Source organism: Heterocephalus glaber, unplaced genomic scaffold, assembly GCF_053883595.1.
Source record: "Heterocephalus glaber isolate CG9 unplaced genomic scaffold, H.glaber_assembly_v1.0 deba00000546, whole genome shotgun sequence".
NCBI lineage: Eukaryota > Metazoa > Chordata > Mammalia > Rodentia > Bathyergidae > Heterocephalus > Heterocephalus glaber.
Window position 1 is genome coordinate 35,665,716 of NW_028258147.1, and position 27,989 is coordinate 35,693,704.

The 27,989-nt window shown below is 36.6% G+C and overlaps 1 protein-coding gene across 6 annotated transcripts in view; it reads right to left on the reverse strand.

Moving 5' to 3' along the window:
• Positions 1-7,640, reverse strand: part of Pttg1ip2 (PTTG1IP family member 2) — a 57,926-nt gene extending 50,286 nt beyond the window's left edge. For 3 of the 6 annotated variants that reach the window (XR_015448760.1, XR_015448761.1, XM_021242614.2), the window contains exon 1: positions 5,525-7,634. Coding sequence is in view for 3 of the 6 variants with exons in the window: in XM_021242614.2 (XP_021098273.1) it covers positions 5,525-5,675 (151 nt within the window). In the remaining 3 variants the exon portion in view is untranslated. Of the gene's footprint in view, positions 1-5,524 lie in introns of all 6 variants that reach the window. The other 3 variants (XR_002388678.2, XM_021242615.2, XM_021242616.2) reach the window with 2 other exon arrangements.
• Between the last annotated feature and the right edge of the window lie 20,349 nt (positions 7,641-27,989).

The following is a 27,989-nucleotide window of genomic DNA, read 5'->3' on the forward strand; positions in this document are numbered from 1 at the left end:
ATCCACACTCAAGGATTTTACTCCATTATTTTCATATATCTAGATGTTCTTCCCACCAGCCCTATTTAAATCTGATCTCATTTCCTCTTGTTACTTGGAAGAACATGAAATGGCATCATTCTAGATTGATTAGGGAAATTCTAAACAACTTCTTCCCATCACCCACCCCCAAAATGAAAAAACAAACTGGCAACATCATATGCATTTAAAATATGGTACTGTAAAAACCTCTTTTAGATAGCTCTTTTGTAAATAAAAGGGGATAAAAAGATGGAGGAAGGGGCCGAGGATTTAGCTCAGTGGTTCCAGCGCCTGCCAAACAAGTGCAAGGTCCTGAGTTTGATCCCCAGTACCAAAAAAAAGAAAAAAAGATGGAGGAAGGGAAAGGTAAGGGGATATAAAAAGAATGAAGATGTGTCATGTCCATGTACTAAATCCCCACAATGAGTGTAATCATGTGCTGCAAACATGTACTAATAAAAATAAAAAACTTCTTTTAGTAACTTTTGTTATTCAAGGTACTCCTGGTTAACTAATTAGTCCTTTAATTGGTAAGAAAATAATTTTTCAGCCTACTCTGGCACAAAGCTTTAAAAACTTCCCCCAAATGAAGACTTTATTCTTGTTTTGAAAAAACATAAACAGTATAACATATTTGAAAGCTCTAGGATGAAAACTGACTTTGGGAAAAGGCATTTTGATGGTACATTTAATTGTTCTAAAGTTTTCTTGAAAAAGGTCTGGAATTAGTGCCATAGTTATTCTGTGATACAGTAACAATAAGGTCACTCTACCTATTATTTGGGGAAACAGTTTACAGGCTCTGTGGGAAAGTTCAGACTTGTCTACTTAACTTCAAGGTATTAGGGTGCAGATCTGATTTGGCTAAGGAAAAGCTTACAGTTCAGTTTTCAAATCAAGTCCTTTGAGTGTTATTTCCTCCTGACCAACAATATGCTTGAAGCCCCCATAGGAGAGCTGAGTGGAAGAAAAAGCAAGGTAAAAGGAAGAGATGCTACTGTGTCCCCTCCGTCAGAATACCTGACAAGAGCAGGAGGACAGTTGGCACATGGCTTGACTTCCATTCCTCAAACTGTTCGCTTCCCACAGCTTTTTGGTTAACTGAAATTTTTATTTTGGAATGATTTCAGATTTACAGAAACAATATAAAGATTATATACAGTGTACTTGTATACCCCTCACCCACTTGTCCCAATTGCCACCATTTTATGTTATTATGGTACATTTATCAAAACTAAGAAGCCAATATTAATGCATTGGTTTTAACTAAACTCCAGATTTTATAAAGATTTCATTAGTTTTTAGGCTGATTTCCTTTTTTTGTTTCAAGATCCCAACCAGGATACCACATTTCATTTAGTCATCATGTCTCCTCTGATTTGTGACAGTTTTTCAGTCTTTCCTTGTTTTTTGTGATCTTGGCAGTTTTTATGAGCACTGGGCAGATGTTTTATAGGACACTCCTCAGTTCATACTTATTTGACGTTTTTCATTTGATTTAACTGGCACTATGGGTTTTGGCAAAGAGCCACTGCAGAGGTGAAGATCCTTCCTCAACATGTCAGTGAATGGATTCCTATGGGCCCATACCAGAGGCTTAGATTGAGCATTTGTGTAATTAACTAGCAATCTTCTTGATAGTCATTATTGTCTTCCTTGGAAAACCAATGAGAGGCAGTCATCTCTGTGCTACATGCACCTGCAGGTTCTTTCTTCTGTTCTCTTCCTGAAGAAAGAGGTAATAGCTATTTCTATGGTATTTTTAGGTACCAGATTCTTCACACTAAAAGACCTAATGTTTGTGTTTCTGTCTGGTTATTTCCTTCCTTTTGCCTACATTTGTTATGACTTCTGCAGCATTATTCTCTCCTAGCTCTCTCTGGCCATTCTTTTTGTTTCCTACCAATATTGAAACATCTTTGGCTCTCTCTTCTCTCATGAAGGGTCATGATTCAAAATCCTGAGATGTCTGGCATCAAAATATATTATGCTATATATAAAATCAAATGTTTTCATTGGTATTGCAATGACAAATTAATAGTTAAATATTAATATTAATTAATAAAGTTATCTGGAAAGGAAACTTTTTAAAGAACAGCCATGAAAAAATAACAAATAAGATTCTATATTGTAAAAGTCTCTATATTGCACTGTTATGATTTATTTACTTGATCTGTTGACTTCTGATGCAGGTACATAAAGTGAATTCATGGAGTTTTGAACTTGTCAAATGCTTTCTAAAATTTCTATCAGTTTTTGCTGTATCTATTTCAAAGCTATGCTGTTATGTGAATAAAGGTTTATAATATGTTATCTTGGTGTACTGTAATATATGTCAGTACAGAATATCATTTGTAGTTCTAAATGATTTTGAAATTTTAGTTTTATCTAATATTAATATTATTACACTTGCTTCTTTAGAAGCATTTGCAAGCTATCTTATACTATCAATTTAATCGGTGTTCCTTTATTTCCTCTAGTTGTTTCAAACCCACACAGCCTTTTTCTAGTGGTGATCATCTTTCTATCATTTCCTAAGATCGACATTCATCGCTGGCTTGGGCAATTGCCTGTACTGCCTCTACTGCCTGTTTCTTGAGACAGTTAAAAACATGGAGGGGAAATTAGTGCTCCGATTACCACTCTGACAGCTGCTCCGAAACTCCCTCCTGTTCTTTGTGTTCACTCCTGCTGAGCTTGGAGAAATTGCAGAACTGCTCCTATCTTTGACAGTAGTTCTTTCCTATCTGTGGTTTTCTCCATCAGTCCAATCGCAATGCCTTTCTATCTCTCAGAGATTCCTGGCATTTTATGGCCCTTGTCTTATTTTCCAGCCCTGTCATTTGAGGAAGATACTGTTCTCATTTTACTGATCGGGAAACTGTGGTACAGTAGGCATGGACCGAGTAAGTGACAAAACTGGAAGATGAGTCCAGGCAGTCTGAGCCACTGCCCTTTCATCTCTGAGATTATCTGCTTCTCCATGAAATAGGTACTGGTTAGAAAGGCACAAATAAAATTCAGTACATCAAATTCAGTACTGCTGAATTTAGTACTACTCAAATTCAGTAGATCAAGGGAGGCATCATAAAAGAGATAGAATTTTATCTAAGAGGTATAATCAACAAATAGTGAAAGTTTAAATTTTAAAAAATTATTACAGGAGAAGACACACTGGCACTAATCTCCCTCATAACCCCCCATACACACACACATACACACTTATCCCAATATTCTTGTCACTTTCCAAAGCAGCTCTGGAAGTCCTCTTTTGTGTTTTTAGCTGTGCTATTGTGACTGCCTCAATGTCCTGAATCAATTCAAAATGTTTATATTTCACAGTCATTTTGACTTTCAGAAAAAGCCAAAATAACACGGGGCTGATGAATAGGTGAATGAGGACACACCACAATGTTTTTATGAACCTGCTTTTCTGTTGGATGGCAATAAGCTTCAACATTCACTATATTTTGTGGCTGGAGATTTAGATCAGTGGCACCATGCCTGACTCACAAGTGCAAGGTCCTGAGTTTAATCCTTGGTATCACAAAAAAAAAAACAACCCAACCAAACAAAGAAAAATTCACTATATTTTTAAATCACACATTGTAAAGATATATGAGGACTTCCAGAACTGCCTCAGAAAGCAAGAAAAATGGTATAATTGTATTTGAAGCAAGGGTGACTATTTTGAGTGGGATTAATGGCAATGTCTTTTATTGTAATAAATTTAAACATTCACCATGTACGTAGATCACACCTTGTAGGTCTCTCAATATCAGAATTCAGCTTTATGTCACAGTTCAGCATAACTCCAAATCCCCCATTTTTGCTAGTGGCAGAAAAACTTAAACCTGAAAATTTCAAGTTCAGTCAATAAAATTCAGCCTCCTTTGAGTAAATATTTAGCTAACCTGAGGGCTTGGTGGGCAATTCTACACTGAGTACGATCTGTTACTTGTTAGAGCACAAGGAGGGATGCAGGTGAGATTTTCAATGAAGGCTTAGGATACCTTTCTATATCTAAGAAGCCACATCTTTGTTAGATGGGAATGTTAAACGCAAGCCCAAAAGGAACCTTGACTGAGACTAGGAAGCAAAGAGTCAGGGAGCTGATGACAAGTTGACTCACACTTCCCAGGCAAAGACAAGCTGTTTTTCCCCAGAGGCATGGACCAAAACTGGTCAGCCCTAGGAATGAGCTAGCTGAAACCGGAAACTTTGGTCTTTGGAGACCAGAAAAGTTTATCTATGACTTTTCATTTGTTTTATATGTTTACTTACTTTTTGTTATTCTTCAGCATTTTAATAAAATCTTTTGAAAATTTTTCTGTATGACTTCATTTTGCTAGGGAATGAAGGGAATAGTGTGTTTCTATGCTTTGCCTGTATTTAAAGTACTGTTTATAAGGAGAGGGGGCCAGAACTGCACCAAACACAGTTTCTCTTGAACTATGTAGGGGAGTGACCAGGAGGTTAAAACAGAAATGTATGGGGCAAATGAAGTCACAGGAAACAAGTTAGCATTCAGCCTCTGCCCAGCCCCTCCCCCTAAAGGAGATTCTAATTTCACTGCAAAGCTGAGAGCTGACCCTTTGGGTTTTAGCAAGGAAGCCTGATTTTCTTAAACGTACTAACGTTGTTTTATACTCTGGAAAGGCAACAAAAGTAATTATTCTGTCTTCCCAAGAACAGTATTCTTGGCTTTACAGCATATTTTCAGAGTAATTCAAATTCTTTCTCTATTTTTTCTATACAATTCCAATTTAGGATATTAATAAAACCTTATTTCCAGGTTCATGAATTCAACTCAGCATGAATTGTAACATTTCAAAATTTAGCTAGGGAGGAAAACTACAGGAATCCTCCAAACTGAAGGCATTAGTGCTTAAGAAAAAACTCAGATTATCTGGGTGAGGTGACACACACCTGTAATCCCAGCACTCTGGGAGGCTCAGGCAAGAGGATCCTAAACTTAAACTCAGCCTAGGCAATTTGGCCACTTAGCCAGGCCTTGTCTAAAAATTAAAAACAAAAAGGCCTGGGACTATAGTTCAGTGCAAAGGCCAGGTTCAGTCCCAAGTACCACAAACAAACAAAAGCAAAGCAAAACCAAATTGAGTAATTTATTAGCTGAGACCTTAAACCCTAAGAGAAAAGAGCTACGGTTACTGGATGCGATCAGATTAAAACAAACCCCAGTGTCACCCTCACCATGAAGTTTGTTAGAGGTCATGCAAAGAAAAAAACAAGGAACAAATCATGCTTTTTTCAAATTTAAACGGGTTTTACCCCCTTTTTATGTTTCAGATAAAGGAAACTAATTTGATTCCAACCTAACGTTGGCTTCTCCCTAAACATATAGAGCCTTTAAAGATGTCTTCCTCCAAAACCAAGCGGCAACTTCTGAGATGGCAGTTGCGGAAAGCCAGGAGGGCACCGCTGCAAGATAAATCATGGTGGTGCCTGTGCAGTAATCACCTCTGGGGTCTGGAATACTCACCCTCCTCAATCTCACTGTTTCTTGTCTGCTTGGTCCTTTGGCTGAAGACGTGGGAAAATCCATTACCTGAGAAATTGGTAAGCAGCTGGATGAGAAACAGGGAGAGGAAAATTGGCAGGAAGAGCTGGCCCCATCTCCTCCACCAGCACATGGCTCCTCAGCCTGGTGAATGTGGACGTCACTGGTACTGAGCTGGACAGGTAGTCCCTCCTCAGGGACTGGGACCCATCACAGCCCCGGGTCCTGAGACTGGCTCTTCTGAGCCCTGGACTCCAGCATAATGAACAGAGCCTTAGAACCCTAATGTTCCAGCTAGAATGTGGAATGCTGGCAATGTAATCCCAGTCCAACCGGGCTCAGGCTTCCTGGCCCAAATCTCATCACACACTCTTGGTCCGCTGGATGCAATCGAGGTTCATTTGACTTCAAATCCCATTTCTCCTTTCATGCTATTCTGCTGTTTTCGAGAAAGAGCTGGATTCTAATTTCCACTACTGCACAGCATAGTAAAGCAGTTGTGCTTTTCTGGGGGCCTTTCCTGAGGTGTAGATGAACTTATCACCTACCCCTCTTCAGCAGGGTAGTGTAGCAGACATCTCTGCCCAGTAAAAGCAGGCTGTAAATAGCACAAGCTTCTTACCCCTCTATAATTCGGCTACATTAAATTAGGAAACCAGGGCCTTGCTGAGTTCACTTCTAGCCAAGGTCAACTTGATTCAAACTAAATTCTTCCCCTCTGAATTATTCATCTGTCCTCTTCAGCAAAGACATGCTAGTTCCTGCTTCTCAGAGTCCTGCCTGCCATACCCACTATCAGCAGGTGTCCAAGCTCTACCCTGCTCCCCTCTCTCCCATGTTTGTGATGAATAAACACTGGGTGTCCTTGGTGCTTCTGTCTTTGCTGCCCAGAGCAGCTTAGATCAGCCCAAGACCCAGCTTCTGCTCTCAACTTTGTGTTTTGTCTTTTGTTCTCTCTTTCCTATCTCGTGTATGTTGTCAATCTCATAGGAGACTGAGACCCATGGCCGGGGCTCTCAGTGATGTCCTCTACTGCCGTCAGTAAGTGGGCATGCCATGAAACTTGCAGCTCTGGAAAAATCCTGGACCTTGTCCTTGACTAGTCCAGACACCCTTCTGTTGTGCTGTAATGTGGTCTCCTAATGTTTCAGTGGTAGGCAGATGAGTACTTTTATATTCATAGTTATATATTTTAATGTGTATTAGAAAAATATAAGTAGCAATTTCAAAGAAGTAATTGAAACAATATAAACTTTCTTTTAGAAACAAACCTAAGTAAAAAAAATCCATTTCAGAAACATTAACAATAGTATACAATTTAAATGGTTTGGCAAGAATTGGGGAGGTGGTTTCAGAATGACTAAAATTTAAGCAATATTGCCCCAATGTGAGTGTGGAGATGTTATTGTTGTGGGTGATAGGGTCCCAGGATAGGTTTTCAGGTTCTTGTGCATGATGAACAAAGAATAAAACATTACACTAATGATAAGAAAAAAAGCAGCTAAGTTTAATTAGGCAAGGGTATACTTATTATGCTCAGAATGAGCAGACACATGCTGTTGGAAAAGAAAAATGCCCCAAGAAGAAAGGAAAATGGCACAAATATGGATTAAGTAGGGCTTAAGGATTTGAAATGTATGCCCAGCCTAGACTGCCTCCCACTGGGTCTTTCAGGGAATGATTGACAATGGCATTGACAGGGTGCTGAGTCATACCAGTTGTATCTACTGCACATGTCCTTTCCTGTAATTTATTGTTATAATTGGATGTATGAGATGCAGTCCATATGTATGAACCTTTAACAAGTTCCAAGTGAAAGAAGGTATTGTAGGTATTCAGGCAGGTCTAGCACACATGCACTCTGGGTTGGGTTTTTGTAAATTCCAGGGCTTTTTGTTATTCTTATTTCTGCCTCTAGGTAGTGTCTTAAGACAAAGATTAGGGGGGTTAACCTGGGATGTTGTTCAGCTTCAGGTGAGTGGAGGGGGGGTATGGTCCCACAGCCCCTAACTATACTATATTAAAGAGAGGTAGAGGGATGGATGATGAAATCTTGTTCTTGACCAGGACTCATCTTGTTTTGTTTTCAAAAATTAATGATAGATATATCCCACCTTGCTTTCTCCAGGGTGTTATGTTGCTTTTTCCTCTTTTACTTGGCCCAAGCTCACTCTGCAGAGCCAGTTTCTCACTCTTCACTTTTACTTTTTCAAATAAACTTTTTTACTGTTTCTCGAAAAAAAAAAAAAAAGAATGATGGAAACTGGGAATGGGTGTGAACACCTATAATCCCAGCACTCTGGGAAGCTGAGGCAGGAGGATCCCAAGTTCAAGTACCTCCGTAACTTAGCAAGATCCTGTCTCAAAATAAAAAATAAAATGGGCTGGGGGTGTGCAAAAGAAATGGACTTAGTCCCCATTATTGAAAAAAAAAAAAGATGGCAATTTCTCATCATTCCTGGCATGGTGATCTAGCCTGTGCCCTGAGGATGATGGATGGGAGCACTGACAGTAGTACCCCTATGAGCATAACACTGGGTTTCACAAACACATCCCTTACTTTTCTACTGTAAATTTTTTACTTTAGCATAATAGTACCTGGCTATGTGTCACAGTACCTTTCCCTGAGGGATACAGGAGCAATTTCTGTGTTTACTCACTGGGTAGGATGAACAGCAAGATGTGTGCCTGTGTGCAAAAGTGTCAAACTGGGATTTTCACCCATATGATGCTCCATCTAACAGGTTTTATGAAAGTTTACCTGAGCATCACAAAGGATATAATATACCCATATCACTGTAGAATTTTTTTTTTTTAGTTTTCTTTTGATTTTTCTGGTGGAAGTAGTCCAATTTAGTACAGTGGCACATGAAAAAACAGATTTGCAAGTTTTGGCGGAGGTCAAAAGTGAATCATCATATTACTCATGCATGGATGATCAAGATGATCCATTATGGTAAAATAAATGTTTTCCTAACAGAAGAGTGGTGTGGGTATGTGATGATGATGATGATGACGACAACTTTGACACTGGCCATATGAGCTAAAGTTCCTATGACAGTGAAATGGAGCAAGAATCGACTGATACTGACACAGGGAATATACACCTCCTCGATTCAAATAATGAAGAACACAGCAATGAACACAGTACATATTTAACTAGTTGAAATGTTGCAAAATGGTGACACAACCAAATGCAAGGATCCAATGTTAGAATTAGGTCTGAAAATATAGTGACGGTCTTGGCAGGAGTGAAATGTATTGGACAGAATGTCAGCACTGCCATTCAATGTTGGAAATTGTAACAGGAAATGCTACAGGATGCTGTGAAATACACAAAGGCTGAAATACAAGTAAAATGTTCTGTATGTACCAATGGTCATATTAAAAAATATATTTTTATGACATCTCACTAGCTTAACTGAAACCATTCATAGGTTGGGTATACTTAGCAGGGATTTCTTATGGTAATAACAAGAATGTAAAAGACTTGTGGAAAAGTAATGGGTCAAAATCTGGCACAAAAATTTATGCCCTTGTAGGTGTGAAGACTTATTATGCTTTTGATTTAGAAATTTATCCTGGAACTCAGTCATCAGGTCCTTATTCATATAGTAATAAACCAAATGATGTTGTGAAGAGCCTTGTTGCTCTCATCTCCCAAACTAATTGGAATGTGACATTCAACAATTGATTTACCAATATCCAATCAATGTTACATTTACTAAAAGAGTTCAAGTTGACCAGCACAGTAACTGTACACAGGAACAAAGCAGAAATTTCAAATGAAATGTTGCAATTTCAAAACAGAATTGTATAGTACAATCTTTGGATTTCAGTAAGATTTACATGGCCTCATATATGTTAAAGAAAAAAAAAACTGGTACTGCTGATGTTAACATTGCACCATGATGGAAATATTGATAGGGGTAAAAGAAGCTTGAGATGGAAACTTTCTACAACAAAATCAAAGGCAAAGTAGATACTGATGAGTTATTCAGCAACTATCAAAACACAAAGCATTGGCCAATGGTTGTGTTTTACTTGATTCTAAACATGTGTGATATAAATGGTTTGATAGTTTACAAAGAAAATAACAAGTGCAAAATACCATGAAGGAATTTTCTTAGAGGACTGGGGCTGGAACTCATTTACATCAGAGGAAAAACAAAATGTTTCTGCCAAGGGAACTACGCAAAAAAAATTGTGGAGCAAACTGGTGATCTGACAGGTGAACAGGTAGGCACAGCATCCCAAAGACCTACTATGACAACAGGGAAATGAAAAAGATGTCAACTGTGCCCTACAATGAAGGACAGGAAAACAAAACATATGTGCTATCCCTGTGATACTTGTGTATGGAACATGCAATTTTCATATGTGAAGACTGACTTGGGTGTGACATTTGAAGCAAAGATTATTTTTGTTTTAGAGTTCTACTGGTGTTTTCATTGTAGTTCACATAAGTTTTTATTTCTGATGTTATCATTTAGATTTTGTAAGCAAGTACACAGCTGGTGAGAAAATGTTGATGTCTAGTCTAAATGTGCAAAACATATTAATAATATAATACCTTATTTCATTAATATTTTGTCCTGTTAAATAAACATTATATAATATAATAAAAATCTCCTGATAAAACAGCAAGACCAGTGAGATGTCAAGTATGTCCTGCCAAAAGGCCAGGAAACCAAAACACATGTGCTGTCAGTGTAAGCGATATGTGTGGTATGAAATGTGTTGTGATCATGTGTGAAGACTGCCTTAGGTGTGATAATTGAAGTAAAGGTTACTTTTTTGTAAAGTGCTATTGCTATTTGCATTGTAGTTCATATAGGAATTTATTTCTGTTGTTCTTTTTTAGACTTTGTACACCAAAAAGGTCAATTTTCAAAATTTTGATGCTTTTTATAAACAATAAATATTAAAAATGTAATATTTTATTTTTGTGATTTTTTTTCCAGTGAATCATTGTTTAATATAATAAAACTCATAAAATCAAAATTAATAACTCATCAATAGAAATATTCTAAAGAATAAACAAGGGTCTGACACACCCATGATTCTGTGACTTTATGACAAAAAATGTGTTATGTGTCACAGGGTAAATATGAATAAAGGACAGACATGTGCAGACTGGCTTTTTCTTGCCTAATTTTAATACAAAGAATAAAGAATTTTTAGCTATACTATGAAAGTGCCCTTAGAAACTGACAAGAAAAAGAAAAAAAATGTGAAAATATACAGAGATGTGAAGAATACTTGTAGCAAAGCAAACCCAAGTAGGGAGTAAATAATGCAGCATAACTCAACATAGTACTAAGAAATCATAAAGTAACAATGAGCTATCACTTTGTGTCCATCAGATAGGCAAACATTTAACAAGAAAGCTAACACATACTGCTGGTAAAGATTGTGGGGCGGTGCCACAATATCCTTTGATGGAACCGTGAATTGTTAGAGTGTTTTGGAAAGTAATCTGGCAACAGATATTAAAATGAAAAACATACATCTTCTGTACAGGGACTACTGAAGGAATCTCCTCATTGCTCCTCAGTTCTCATGGTCTGGGAGGGGCTACAACTCATACTTTGTTGAGAAGGCAACAGACTCAAGAAAACTAGACCCAAGGAAATCAAGGCATAGAATTTCCCTGGCACTATGACTGGCTTAAGGGTGGGCACATGACCTAAGTGAGCCTAATCCCAAACAATCTCAGAACTTTTGCTAGGAATGCTGGGATAAAAATGCTTGTCTTCCTCTGGATTCAAACTTGGAAGGATTTAGTCTCTATAGCTGATAAAGGCCATGTTGACATTTTGTGGAGTTTGGCTACTGAAATGCTGGTGTCAAAGTCTAACTATGAAAAAAAAAAAAAAAAAGCCTAACTATGACCTCACCTGCTGTTAAAAAAATTTCATTCCTTTTGCATGTATATTTTTCTCTCTTTATATCTTTTCAAATAAGCTGTACCGCTGCCTTAATCATAGTCCTAAATGTGTATCTATTAAAATAGTTTTTACAACACTATTCACTGATTTTGTATTTATTCAGTATAGAGTTAATATTTGTAAACAGTTTAAAGTAGAAGTAGGCAACAGTCTCTAGAAAACAACAATTCATGCACTAAAGGTCTGTGCATGACTATGAATGCCCTCTGTTGCCAACAGAAATGAGATATTTTTTGTCTTGATAGTAGCTTTGTTCTGCTCTTCAGGTGTACCTCATGAAATTTTGAAGTTAAAGCAAGTTCTGCAATATCTTCTTGGCATCCTGCATTTCTCCCTATGTCAGTCGGTGTAGCTAAGCAGGAATGGTAACTGAAAAGAATTAAAGGAAAGGAAAAGTATGAAGACATCGTGGGAGTTACCAGAATAGAGGATGGTGAAACAGGACTAACAATAAAAGGAAGCTGTTACAAGCCCTGAAACCCAAGGGACAAAGTGAGGAGTGGAGAGGCTGGAATCAGAGACAATTGAAGAGCTGCCCAACAGAAACTATAGGAACAAAGTACAAAAATATGTTTGGGTGAGAGAAGAGGAGGAATAAATGCCACGACCTCTCTCTTCTTCTGCTATCTATCCTCTCAAAGACAGGAGGGTGAAGAAACTCAGGTAATTCAAGCTATAAAGAAAGAGTAGAGTAAAAAAGGATGGAAAATGGATATTGAGGGTGAACCAATGAATAAACACACTTTCCCTTCAGAAAGAGAACTGCCTTCTCCCTCAAGTCTGTCTGTCTGTCTCTCTCTCTCTCCCACACACACACACACACACACACACACACACACACACACAAACATATACATGTAGTAAAATGAAGTCACTTTCTATTATGGATATTTATTTTATAATTTTGGCTCCTTATATTAATCCAAGATTAAGTTCTTGAATGTCTCATCCATGACAGTAAGTATTCCCCCACCCATTGCAGGAAGAACATATGCATAAATATTTTAAAATAAATGACTGAGCGCATGCCCATGATCTATCTTATGACTTAAAATATTGCTAGAGGAAAAATAGGCAAATGTAAACTATTTTATGCTACATCTTAATGCTTAGTGAATTGTGCCTAGAATTCAATACACTGAATTCTAACCCTTAATGCAATGAATTAATAAAGCAAACAAGATCATCTCTCCTGATTCCTGGATATGTTTATGTGGGAAACAAATTCTAAAAGAACTTCCCCACAGTTTGGTTTTTAAAATTAAAATTTGTATTTTAAAAATAAGAATAGTTTACTTATCTTTGCATCTGGCTTTAAATGTCCATACAAAGGCTTTAAATGGACATGAAGAGTCAAGTTTATCTCAAAAAGAAGCACTAAAATCAACAGTGAAAACATTCGAATGTAATTCTGACAGTTGAACTTTTAAATTAAACAGCCTATTGAAGACAAACAGATAAAAAGTCTCCAGTATACTACAGGTTAATTAATGAGTACTATTATAGCTAAGGCCTATACCGCCATCTTCCAAACAGGCAGAGACATTTTTGTTTATTCCTGTGTTCTGACCACTGCACAACTGATCATTAAACTGTGGAAGTTTTCTGATAGGACCTTTAAGACAGACAAGTGTACTCATCACTGACTAATTGATACAAGTGGAATTTCTACAATTCAATTTTTTAGTAGTCTTATTAAAATCTCTAAACCTCAAAGGAGGTAGGTTATTATACTTCCTCATATAGTCCAAGTAGGGGCAAAGGGAAGAGGGGAGGACATAATTGAGATTGTTGCTATCTTGTTGTTATAGTAAAAAGAACATTTATAATCTATTAGATATCTTTGAGGCCATGTATAATGCAAAAGGACATTTCAATGGAAAACAATTCTAGTTGGTTATTGTTGCTAAGTGCATTGTTCAGCCAATGTTCTGCTGTATTGAGTTTCAGGCATCAGTTGAATTATATTATGGTGAGGTTTGTGATTAAGGTATGCTAATTCAAAATGACAAACCAAGGGCTTTTAAAACCCACAATTCAGTGAAATCTAGCAGCACAGAAACAGCTGCTCTAAGTCCGCTCCTCTAATATTTCAAAGGAAGAATAGAAATGGATTTCTGATACCATATGTGCCAACTGCAGAAATTCTAGAAGAGCCTGGAGAGACTGTGGGTGAAAGGTCACCCTCTGTCTTACACAGATGGCATGTTTAATTATTAAAGAGCAATTTTAATCATTTAATCATTTCAGACCTTGAAATGAAAGGTCTTCTTGGATATCTCCAAGTTTGTTGCAACCTAAACTCTGGTGTCAAACTTAGATAAAGTCAGTAAGAAGTAGCATGTGTGATTGCATAGCCTAACTTGATTTACATTCTCACGTGAGTTGAGTTTGTTTTGCAAACTCTAAAAGACATTCTTGGAAAAAACTGAAGGTCATGTCTTTGGCAGAGAATTTTAAATTAATTCTAAATCTTTTCTTCAGACTTAAATCAAGCTCTGATTCCTCAGGATGGCTGAGGGGCCTCTTTCAGCGAATTATTTGTAGTTCTCTTAGAAAATTTTGCATCTAGCTTCAGGAATATTTTCAGAAATAGTCTTTTTAGCTTTTGTCTATTACAGAAAATAACACCAGTAACAATGCTGGTATATTAGGTTCAGGATGTGTTAGGTCCTCCTCTCATCATCTTGTCATCCAACACATGCATGCACATATTTGCATACATATATTGGTATTCAGGTTAATGTAATTTGGCAAGAACATGTACAAATAAAAGGATAGTTCAACCATTCCTTAAAAGCAAGATCAAATATAAGTCCTAAACTTAGCATTTGCTTTAGATGAAGAAAATAATACTATAACTGAACTAATAATAAAAACCAATGTTTAGCACTGAGAGCAGCAAGAGAGTAGGACAGGGCTCTCCAGTGTTCATACTGTCACAGAAATATCAACTTGAATAATATCCATGCACAAAAATACCTTCACAAGAGATGAATGTTAAAAAATAAAACTTAAAAATATTGATACGTTAAGGGGTACAGGTAGAAAAAGATGTACTTTGTAACATCAAAAGTAAAATGTGGGCGAACAAGTAAATTATAGTTTTTGTATGCCATAAAAATCAAATTGTTACCAGCTTAAAATAGCCTGTTGAAAATAAAAATGCTTATGTCAGCTTCATAGTAACCACAAAGCAAATCTGATAGTAGACACATTAATGACAAAAAGAAAGGAATCAAAGCACACCATTAGAGAAAATCACCTAATCAAAAAGGAAGACAACAGGAGGGTAAAAATGAACAAAGTAGGGCCGGGGATTTAGCTCAGTGGTTCCTCTACCTGCCTCACAAGGGCAAGGTCCCGAGTTCGATCCCCAGTACCAAAAAAAAAGGAACAAAGGACCTACAAAATAATCAGAAAACAAAGTGGTAGTAGTAAATTCTTACCTAGTAATAATTACCCTGAATGCAAATGGATTAAATTCTACAATCAAAAGACATAGTGTCTGAATGGATTAAAAAACAAGACTCAACTATATGATGTGTATAAAAGACTCATGTTTAAGGACACATAGAGACTGAAATCAATAAAAGGAGAAATTTTGGAAAATTAAAAAATATATGAAAGTTAAACAACATGCTTCTGGATAACCAATAGGTCAAAGAAGAAATTAGGAAGGAAATTTAAAAATGTTAAGACAAATTGGGCATGGTGGTATATAGCTGTAATCCCAATACTCAGGAGATTCAGGCAGAAAGACTGCCAGGAGTTTGAGGCCAGCTTGGGCTACATAGTGAGTTCAAGGCCAGCCTGAATTACATAGTAAGACCCTGTCTTAAAGAAAACAAAAGTCTTAAGACAAATGAGAATGAATATACAACATACCAAAACTTAAGGGATGTAGCAAAAGCAGTTCTAAGAGGAAAGTTTATAGAAATACATGCCTATATTTAAAAAGAAGATTCCAAATAAACAACTCAAAGGAAGTAGAAAAAGAACAAAGTTAGTAAAAGGAAGGTAACAGTGAAGATCAGAGTAGAAATAAATGAAATAGAGACTAGAAAAACAATAAAAAAAAAAAGTAAGATTTAGGAAGCTGGGTGTAGTGGTGCACATCTATAGTCCCAACTACTCAGGAAGCTGAGGCAGGCAGATCATTTGAGCTTGGGTCTTAAAGAATAGCTTGGGCAAAATAAGATACTATCTCAAAATAAATATGTAAATAAGATTTCAGTTTTATGGAAAGATAACCCAGATCAACAAACCTTTCGATAGACTAATAGAAAGAGATAAATAAAATTTAGAAATTAAAGAGATATTAAAACTGAAACCACAAAAATACAAAAGATCATGATATTATTATAAGCAATTATACTCCAACAAATTGGATAACCTTGAAGAAAAATATGAATTCCTAGAAACACAAAGCCTACAAAAATTAAATCATGGTGAAACACAAAATCTAAAAGAGACAAATCATGAGTAAGGAGATTGATTCAGTAATCATAGCAGGTGTGAGGCTCTGGATTTAATCCCAGCACCAGAAAAAAAAAATCTCCTATCAAAGTAAAACCCAAGACTAGAAGGGTCCATTCTGAATTAAAACAAACATTTAAAGAAGAACTAAATCCTTCTCAGACTTTTGCAAAAAATATTAAAGACTAGGGAATCATTCCAAATTCATTTTATGAGGCTAGCATTAACCTGATAGCAAAATCAGACAAGGACACTATAAGAGAAGAAAATTGCAGGTCAATATCCTTGAAAAACAAAGACCCCAAAATCCTCAACAAAATACTGGCAAATTGAATTGAATAGTATGTTAAAAGGTCCATTTGAGGACTTCCAAGAAGATGGTGGGGTGCTCAACAGCAGAGAAACAGCCTGTCTGAGATTTGGTGTCCAGATGAAGGAATATAGCAACATGAGGAAGAGAAGAAGGAGGGAAGTGGGACCCTGGGACCCAGCAAGGATCTGAAGTGAGAATTGAAGCCTGTGGGGAGAGTGAAGAGAGAGACCTCAATGCAGAAATAGGAGGTGGCAAGTGACAATTTCTCCCTGAGCCCTGACTCACTGCATGGGAGGGGCAGCTCAAATCTGCAGATGCATGGTGACTACTGGTGACCCCAGAGACCTTCACAGAGAAATGCACCAGGAACAGAGCAATAGTAGTTTATGTGGTGGCTGGTGAGTTATTCAGGTTCAGATGCTCCCAAGGAGAGGGTAGTTGGCCAGCAGCCATCTGGGAGAGAGACCAACTGAGCTCAGACCTCAGAGCAGCTTTGCGCTGGCACAATCTAGTGGTTCCCAGTGAAAGGGTGAGGAGGAACTGAATTCAAGTTGGCAGGAGGTCAAGGAGCTGAGTTCAACCCATCAGGGAGTTGAGTTCAAGCTGGCAGGAGGCACACAGAGTGTTGCAGGCTGAACAAATTAGGTTCCAGCCTCACAGCCAGAAACCAGCCTGAACTTCAGTGGAACTAAAGGTGCAGGCTTGCTGGGATTATCTAATACCCCTCTTAAATCTACAGCTAGCTTGCTGAGATTGATCAACATGAACCTGGGCTCTGTTTGTCTACTCTGTCAGCAGAGACATGCCCCGAAATGGGCATTTTTCTTCTTCTTTTTCTTTCTTGACTATTTATTCTTGTTTTTATATGTGTGAATATTGTTTCTAGTTTTCTTATTGTTCTGTTCTATTCTTGTTTTTATTTCTTCCTTTTCTCTTTCCCTCTAGTCTCTTCTTCACTAGTTTCCCAAAAATTCAGGTAATCTTCCCTTGTTCTCCAGCCTTGCTACTAATCTCTTCCTCTTCTTCTATTTCTCTACTCCCAGCCAACCCCTTTTAATTTTTTTCCCCTGATGGTAAAATTGCCATATTGAGCGCACATATACTGTATACAATTTTCTGGTTTGTTTTAGATTTTGTTATATAACCGCAAATACACTTCACACAGTTAAAGGTGGCAAATTAATAGACACCACAGTTTGTCATTTTCTAGGTTGTGTTTGATGCTATTGTTATTGCTGAATATACTACTTTAGCCAAGGTGACATAATTGTTCTAATTAGTTGTTCTTCCAGGTATGCCAAGACTGAGATTGCATAAGGGTCATAAACAATATGAAAAGCTAGTGCCAAAGAACCAGGGGTAGGCCAAATAGGTAGCAACTTCTCACCCCAATAAATTGAACAGGTAGGATCTTGCAACAGGCTCAAAACCCAAAAGCCAGCTATATCTGGAAGACATCTCTGAGAAATAGTCATTTCCTAAGGGTTCTAAATACTAACAATAAAGCTACATGCCATAAGCAATGTACAGGTATCAACACAGGAATTAAAAAAAAAAAGAAAATAGGAGGACACTTAAGTAAGATGCAACCCTAGACTTTCAGCTCACAAAAGTCAAACCCAGAGGGCAATGAGGTGGAACAATTTGAAAGTCACCCACCTGGACTCACTGAAGTGATAACAGTGGAAGTAACAAAGCTGATGAATGAGGATCTAGAAAAAGTCAAATCAGAAATAATTTTTGAGATAACTACAGAGATGATGACCCTAATGAAGAACATGATTAGTGAATCTAGAGCAGATACAGATTTTCAAAAAAAGAGGAGCTAGGAAAATGATGGAAACTATGAAAACCCAACATAAGGAAGAAATGGAACCCATGAGACAGATTCAAACAAATATTCAGGAGAATAAATATTCCACTGAAAGTATATGCAGCAGAATGAGCCAATGTAGTCACAGAGTATCAGATCAAGAAGACAGGACTGTGGTTAGTGATCATGAAATGAAAGATTTCTTAAAAATAGCAAGGGACCATGAAAAATCAATCCAATAGCTGCTAGATGATGCAAAGAAGAGTAACATAAGATTGATCGGAGTCAAGGAAAAAGCAGGAGATAGCACAAAAGACATTTTAAAAAACCTGGTCATAGGGTCGAGGATTTAGCTCAGTGGTTCTGCCACCTGCTTCACAAGCGCAAGGACCCGAGTTCGATCCCGGGTACCAAAAAACAACCCCCCCCAAAAAAACCTGTTCACAGAAGTAATGGCAGAAAAGTTCCCAAGCATCCAAAAAGAATTTGATATACAGACAAATGAGGCATATAGAACCCTCATTAGGCATGATAAAAAAAAATCTACTTCAAGCATATAATATTCAAGATTCCAGAAATTCAACACAAGAACAGAATATTAAAAGCTGTTAGAAAAAAAAAATCACCTATAAAGGAAATCACAGCAGACTTTTCAACACAAACCCTCAAGTCAAGGAGAGCTTGGAGTGAAGTATTTCAAGCGCTAAAGAAAACAACCTCCAACCCAGATTGATGTAACTCACAAAACTGTCTCTCATAATTGATGGAGAAATAAGACATTTCCATGAAAAAGAACACCTGAAGAAACTCATGACCACCAAACTGGTACTCCAAAATGTTCTAAAGGTCATTCTAGAAAGAGATAACAAGGACTAAAACTCCATGACCCCAAGAGAACGAAGCCACCAGGCAAGAAAAGCAATTAAATAGAGAAGGGAAAAAGGGAATCAACAACAGGAAAATAACATGACAAGGATAAGTCAATATATATCAGTTACAAACATCTATGTAAAGGGTCTCAAACCACTAATCAAAAGAAACAGACTGGCAGAGTGGATCAAAAAGTAAGATCCAACAATACACTGCATACAACAAACACATTTAATTAAAAAAGGAATTCATACACTGAAAGTCAAAGGATGAAAAACAATATTCCATGTGACAAGAACCCAGAAAAAAGCAGGGGTAGTTATTCTATTTGCAGACAAAGTGGATTCCAAGCCGAGATTGATTAAGAGAGTCAAAGAAGGTCACTATATCCTTCTAAAAGGAAACAATCCAAGAGGAAGAGATAATAATCATAAGTATATAGATATATATGCACCAAATAGTAGTGGGCCCAACTATATAAAACAAATATTACCAGACATGAAAAAATAAATAAGCACTAATAAAATTACAATGGGGGGCCTCAATATCCCACTGTCACAATAGTCAGATCAACTAGGCAAAAAAAAAAATCAACAAAGAAATATCAGAACTGAACCAAACTTTTGAACTTAATAGATGTCTACAGATTTTTCCACCCCCACAATATCAGAATATACATTCTTCTCAGCTGCAAATAGGACCATTTCCAAAATAGATCACATACTAGCTCATAGAACATGCTTTAGTAAATGCAAAGGAATTTAAATTATCCCATGCATATTATCAGATCATACTGCAATGAAATTAGAAATCAATGGCAAAAGAAGCCACAAAAAATCCATGAACACATGGAAATTAAATAACACTCTTCTAAACAACTAATGGGTCACAGATGAAATTACAGAAGAAATTAGACAGTTTCTACAATTAAATGATAATGCCAAAACAAAATATCAGAACTTAAAGGATGAAATGAAAGCAGTGCTATGAGAGAAATTTATAGCACTGAATTCCAGAGCAAGCTCAAATAAACAACCTAATGTTGAACCTCAAGCTTCTAGAAAAAGGATAACAAGTCAAGCTCAAAGCTGGTACAAGGGAGAACATTATAAAGACTACAGAAGAAATTAATGCAATTGCAAACAAGAAAACAATACAAAGAATTGATGACTTGGAGAGTTGGTTGTTTGAAAGATTAAATAAAACAGACAAACCCTTAGCCAACCTTATCAAAAAAAAGAAAGAGAAGACACAAGTCCATGCATTTAACAATGAAAAGGGTGAAATCACAACAGATCCTGCAGTAATCCAGAAGATCAATACCTACATTAAGAATCTGTATTCCAATAAGATGGAAAGCACAGAAGAAATGGACAGATTCCTTGATACATATGAATTACCAAAGCTGAATCAAGAAGATATTAAAATTCCAAATAATCCAATATCTGTCAAAAAATCAAAGATGTAATTCAAACTTATCAACCAAGAAACTTTCCACATGCCAGGCCCTGATGAATTCACTGATGAATTCTATAATAAATTTAGAAAAGACATAATGTTGTTACTTCTCAAACTCTTTAATGAAATTGAAAGGCAAGCAATACTCCAAAATTTATTCCTGGAAGCAACCATTCCCCTGACATCAAAACCAGAGAAGGATCCAACCAAAAAAGAGAACTATAGGATAATGTCCCTAATGAACATAAATGCAAAAATCCTCAATAAAATAGGGTAAATAGAATACAGCAAATCATCAAGATTACACACCATGAGCAAGTAAGATTCATTCTAGGGATGCAGGGATGGTTCAACATATGGAAATCAATAAACGTAACAAACCACATTAACAGAGCCAAGGACAAAAACAACATGATCATCTCAAACGACAAGGAAAATTCAATCCCTGGTAACCCCCCCAAAACAAGGACAAAGAAAAGCATCTGACAAAGTCCAACACCCATTCATGATAAAAACCCTACAGAGAATTGAAATAGAAGGTCTTTATCTCAATCCAATGAAAGCCATCTATGACAAACCAACAGCCAACATCATACTAAATGGTCAAAACCTGTACACTTTCACTCTAAAATTGGGAACAAGATGTCCATTATCACCACTTTTATTCAATACAATTCTGGAAAAATTAGCCAGAGCAATTAGAGAAGAGAAAGAAATAAGAGGAATAAGGATAGGATAGGAAGAAATTAAGTTATCATTATTTATGGATGACATGATACTCTACATAGAAGACTCCAAAAACTCCACCAAAAGACTTCTAGATTTAATAGCCAAATTCAGTAGCATAGCTGGATACAAAGTCAACACCCCAAAATCAATAGCATTCCTGTACACAAATAACAAACTCACTGAGAGAGAAATTAGGGAAACAACAATAGCAACAAGAAAATCAAAATACGTAGGAATCAATGTAACAAAGGAAGTAAAAGACCTTTACCCTGAAAACTACACTACTCTCAAAAAGGAGATAAAAGAGAATATCAGAAAATAGAAAGATATCTTTTGTTCTTGGGTAGGGAGAACCAATATAGTGAAAATGGCCATACTTCCAAAACTGTTATACAGATTAAATGCAATCCCAATCAAAATATCAATAGTATATATCACGTAATTAGAGAAAACATTCCTAAAATTCATGTGGAACCAGAAGAGACCCAGAATAGCAAAAGTAATTCTTGGCAACAAAGGCAAGGCAGGGAGCATCACAATCCCTGACTTGCAATTATACTACAAAGCTACTGTGATAAAACGGCACTGTACTGGAAAAAAAAAAACCCAAGGACCAATGGAACGTTTTAGAAGATGCAGAAACAACTCCAAACACACTACCTCCTCTTTGACATAGGAACCAAACATCTTTACTGGAGAAAGACAGCCTATTTAATAAATGGTGCTGGGAAAACTGGGTTTCCACATGCTGAAGATTAAACCTATACCCATATCCTTCATAATGCACTAAACTAAAATTGGAATAGATCAAAGACCTAAATATTAAAACAGAAACACTAAATGTGCTGGAAAATTGAATAGGCAGAACTCTTGAAGTCATTGGTGTAGGCAAAGACTATTAACAATACCCTGATCACACAGGAAATATCACAAAGAATCAACAACTGCGATCTCACCTTATTAAAAAGTTTTTTTTTTATTAAAAAGTTTTTGCACAGCAAAAGAAACCACCAACAGAGTGAAGAGACAACCTGCAGTGTGGGAAAAAATATTTGCCTGGTGTTTCTCAGACAAAGAACTAACATCTAAAATATATAAGTAACTCCAAAAAATCAGACCTCCCAAATTTAAAGACTCAATCCAAAAATGGGCATCTGAAATGAAAAGACACTTCTTAGATGAAGTACAGACAGCAAATAAATATATTTTAAAATGTTCAACATCACTGGTCATTCAAGAGAAGCAAATTAACACAATACTGAGGTTCTATCTCACTGCAGAAAGAATGGCTAATATCAAGAAATCAACCAACAACAAATGCTGGCAGGGCTGGGGCAGGGGAAGAACCCTTCTCCACCGTTGGTGGGAATGCACACTGCCACCACTGTGGAAATCACTGTAGAGATTTCTCAGAAAACCGAAACTATAGGTTCAATTTGCCTGAGCTATTACCCTTCTTGACATCTTCCCAAAAGAAAAGCATCATACCACAGTAATACATGAATACCCATGTTCATAGTGGCACAGTTTGTAATAGCTAAATCCTGGAAACAGCCTAAATGCCCATCAACCAATGAATGGATAAAGAAAATATGGTCTTTTTTATACAATGGTGATCTACTCTGCCATAAAGGATAGGCTTGAGATATTTCTAGCTAAATGGATGCACCTTGAGACCATATTCTTAAGTGAAATAAATTGGACATATATATATTTAAGTTTCTCTGGTGTGAGAAACCTAACTTGTAAATAAGAAACAAAATGTGTAATTGATGTTGGAAAATGGGAAGAAAATGTCCAAATGAGAAGGGAACGGGGGGGGGGGATAAGAAAAAAAGAATAGAAGGAAAAAATGGAAACAAAGCTTTTGTAAATGAGAGGAAGAAGGATTGAAGGAAGGGGAGGGGAATGGGAAAAAAGAAGCAAGATATATCATGTACAGATACAAATTCCTTGTGATGAATGTTTTCATTATGTATATCTAAAATGTATCAATAAGAATAACTTTTAAAAATATGGGGGAAAAAAAGGTTCATTCATCAAAATTAAGTGGGTTAATCCCAGGGATGCAGGAGTGGTTCAACCTATGCAAATCAATAAATGTAATATATTCTATCACCAGAATGGATAAAAAACATATGATTATCTCAATAGTTTTGAAAAAGCATTTGACAAAATTCCGTCCCTTAATGATAAAAACTGTGAGAAAATGAAGTATAGAAAGGATGTACCTCAATATAATAAAGGCCATATATAACAAGCCCACAACTAACATATTTAATGAGTAAAAACTGAAAATCTTCTAAGATCTGGAAGAAGCCAAGATGCTTCCTTTAGCAATTTTATTCAACATAGTACAGTCAGAGGTATCAGGCAAGATAAAAAAAATTAAAGGTCATCCAAATTGTGAAGGAGGAAGTCAAATTATCACTGTGTGCTGAGAACATGACTTTAAATATAAAAACCCTAGAGAACTCCCCAAAAAACTGTTAAATCTAATATGCAAATTCAGCGAAGTTATAGACTACAAAAATCAACACATAAAATCATTAGCATTTTATACACCAACAACAAACTACCTGAAAAAATAAATGGAGAAAACAATCCCATTCACAATAGGTATGAAGGAAGGAATGAAGGAGGAAAGGAAGGAGGGAAAAAGAAAAGAACTTAAGGATCAAGTTAAGTGAAAGCATGAAATGGGCTGGGGGTGTGGCTCACTGGTAGAACATTTGCCTAGTAGGCACAAGGCCATGAGTTCAATCCCCAGCACCACATAAAAAGACCTGTGTTGAAAATTAAAGACACAAATAAATAGATATTCTATGTTCTTGAATCAGAAGAATTAATGTTTTTTCCTTAAATTTTTTTATTGGTACATTTTAGGTACACAATACAGTTACATTCATCATTGGGAACTTGTACCTTTACATGATGTATTTTGGTTCTTATTTTTTCCCCATTCTCCTGCCCTCCCATCACCCCCTCCACCTTTCCTATTTACAAAGACTTTGTTTCTAGTTTTTCCTTTACTCATATTTTTTTCCTTTCCCCTACCCCTCCCACCTTCCCTACCCCTTTGGACCTCTGCTTCCTCTTTCACATTATTAACCATTCATTTTAATCCTTATTCACAGTTTTAGTTTCTCATACCAGAGAAACTATTCAGTATTTACACGTGCAACCTATTTATTTCACTTAAGAGTATGGGCTCAATGTACATTTATTTAGCTACAAATGTCTCTAGTTTCTCATTCTTTATGGCTCAGTAGTACTCCATTTTATAAAAAAACCTCATCTTCTTTATCTAGGATCCAGAATTAATATTGTCAATATGTCCATACCACCCAACAGATTCAATTTAGTCCCTTTCAAAATTTTCAGAACTAAAAAAAAAGAACCTAACACTTGTATGGAACTACAAAAGAACCCTAGTAGCCAAAGCAATGTTAAAAAAAAAGAACAAATCTTGAGGTAGCCACTACTTGACCTCTAAATATGCTACAAATCTGCAGTAATTAAAACAGCATTGGCAATGGCAAAAAAAACCCCCAGATACATATACTAATAAAACATAATACAGGGCCTAAAAATATGTCTATGCATCAGTCAATGATTCTTGACAAAGACGCACAGAACACACAATAAGGAAAGGATAGTTTCTTCAACGACTAGTGCTGAGAAAATCAGATATCATATACAGAAAAATGAAATTAGAACTTTATCTCACATCACATATACAAATGGATTAAAGCTGACAGGTAAGACCTGAAACTGTAGAACTACAGTACTAAAAGAAAACAAGGGGGGAAATTCCCATGACATTGATCTGGGCAATGATATTCTGGATATGATCCCAAAAGCATAGGGAACTAGAGCAAAAGGAGACAAATGAAACTGCATCAAACTGAAAAACTGTACAGCAAAACAAACAATCATGAATGAAAACACAAAATACAAAATGGGTTAAAATATTTGCAAATCATTTATCTGATAAGAGATTAATATCCAAAATATATGGAAAATTCAGATAACTCAATAGTAAGAAAATAAAAATGGGCTGAGGATCTAAACAGACATTTCTCCAAAGAAGACAAACAAATGATCAATACATGTGAAAAAAATACTCAGTATCACTAATCCTCAAAGAACTGTAGATTACAACCATAATGACCAGCACTGAGGCAGAGGTGGGAGAAGAATGAATTCAAGACCAGCCTGGGTGTGTTCCAGCACACCCAGCTCAGGATAAGAGGCCTCCTACCACCATTCCACCACTCCCAGCCCAGAGGAAGGGGCTTCTGGGCTGCCATTCCACTGCTCCTAGCTCAGAGGAGGTGAGCCATGCAGGTGCCAACAGCAACCCCCCCCCCATTGAAGTGAGAAGACAAATAAATAAGTCTCAAAACCAGACTTCCAGATTACCTACAGCCACCCCAAAGGGAAATGAGATGGAACACTCTAATACTCAAACACCTGCACTCCCTGAACTGCCAATGAAAGAGGATCTGGAAAAAATGAAATCAGAAATAATTTCTCAGATAACAGCAGAGATTGTGCTAATAGTGCAAGACATGATTGATAAATCTAGAGAGCAGCTGAGGAACATGATGTAATCTCAACATAGGAAATAAATGGAATCCATAAAAGAGATGGAAACAGATTTCCAAAAGATTAAAAACTCCATCAAAAGTCTACACAGCAGAATGAGCCAATGTGAGGATAGGATTTCAGATATAAAAGATAAGATTACAATTAGAGACCAGGAAAATAAAAATTGCTGCAAAACTGTAAGGGACCATGAGAAATCAATCCAGAAGCTGCTAGACAACGCAAAGAAGAATAACATAAGACTGACTGGAGTCAATGAAGAAACAGGAGGGAGTGCAGATGACATAAAAAAACTGTTCACAGAAGTAATGGCAGAAAATTTCCCAAACAGGGTAAAAGAACTCGACATACAGATAAGTGAGGCATATAGGACTCCAACTAGCCTTGATAAAAAAAAAATCGATACACAGGCATATAATTGTGAAGATTCCAGAAACTCAACAGAAAAACAAAATTCTACAAGCAGTTGGAGAAAAGAAACAAATCACACACAAAGGAAAGCCCATCAGAATAACAGCAGACTTCTCAATGCAAACCCTCAAGGCAAGAAGAGCTTGGAGTGACATTTTTCAAGCTGTAAAGGAAAATAGCTTCCAACCCAGATCGATATACCCTGCAAACCTATCGTTCAAAATTGATAGTGAAATAAGACACTTTCATGACAAAGAGCACCTTAGGAACGTCATGAATACCAAACAAGCAGTCCAAAAAATTTTAGAAAAAATCATAGGAAAAGACAATGAGGATCACCACCCCAAGAAGCCCAGCAGAATGAATCCACTGGGCACAAGAAATTAAAAGCAAAGGGGGAAAATCAAAAAAAAAGAAAAAGTCATGAAAATGATAACTCAATACGTATCAGTTATAACCATCAATGTTAATGATCTCAATTCACCAATCAAAAGAAATAGACTGGCACAATGGGTCAAGAAGCAAGATCCAACAATATGCTGCACACATGAAACACACTTAATTCAAAAAAACCTCATAAACTGAAAGTTACAGGGTGGAAAACAATACTCCATGGGACAGGAACCTGCAAAAAAGCAGGAGTAGCTATCCTCTTTGCAGATCAAGTGGATTTCAAATCAACACTAATTAAGAGAAACAGAGAAGGATGCGACATCCTTGTAAAGGGAACAATCCAAGAGGAAGAGATGACAATCATAAATATCTATGCACCAAACACTAGTGTGCCCAACTATATAAAACAAATACTAATGGACATGAAAAGTCATATATGCACTAATACAATAGTAGTGCGGGACCTCAATACCCCACTGTCACAAATAGATAGATCAACTAGACAAAAAATAAACAACAAAATATGCGAACTCAATTGGACTCTTGAACAAACGAACTTAACACATGTTTACAGAGTGTTCGATGCCATAAAATCAGAATACACACTCTTTTCAGCTGCACATGGGTCATTCTCCAAAATAGACCACACACTCGCTCATAGAACGTTTAAGTAAGTACAAAGGAATTGAAGACATCCCCTGCATATTATCAGACCACAGGGTGATGAAATTGGTGATCAATAGCAAAATAAACCACAAGAAGTTCATAAACACATGGAAATTGAACAGCACACTTCTGAATAACAAATAGGTCACAGAGGAAATTAAAGAAGAAATCAGACAGTTCCTTCAATTAAATGACAATGACAATACAACATATCAGAATCTATGAGACACAATGAAAGCAGTCTTAGGAGTGAAATTCATAGCAGTGAATACTCATATTAAGAAAACAGAGTGAGCCCAATTAAACAACCTGATGCTGAACCTCAAGCTTCTAGAAAAAGAAGAGCAGGACAAATGCAAAGCTCATACAAGGGAGGAAATGATAAAGATCAGAGCAGAAATCAATGCAATGGAGACTAAGAGAATGATACAAAAATCAATGAAGCCAAGAGTTGATTCTTCAAAAGAATAAACAAAATTGACAAACCCTTAGCCAACCTTATGAGAAAAAGGAAAGAAAAGGCCCAAATCCATGCAATGAGGAATGAAAAGGGTGAAATTACAACAGACCCAGTAGAAATCCAGAGGATTATGAATACCTACTTCGAGAACCCATATGCCATTAAGATGGAAAACACAGAAGAAATGGACAGATTCCTAGATACGTATGAATTAGCAAAGTTGAATGAAGAAGACCTAAGAATTCTAAATGACCCAATATCAATCAATGAAATTGAAAACGTAATTAAAAACT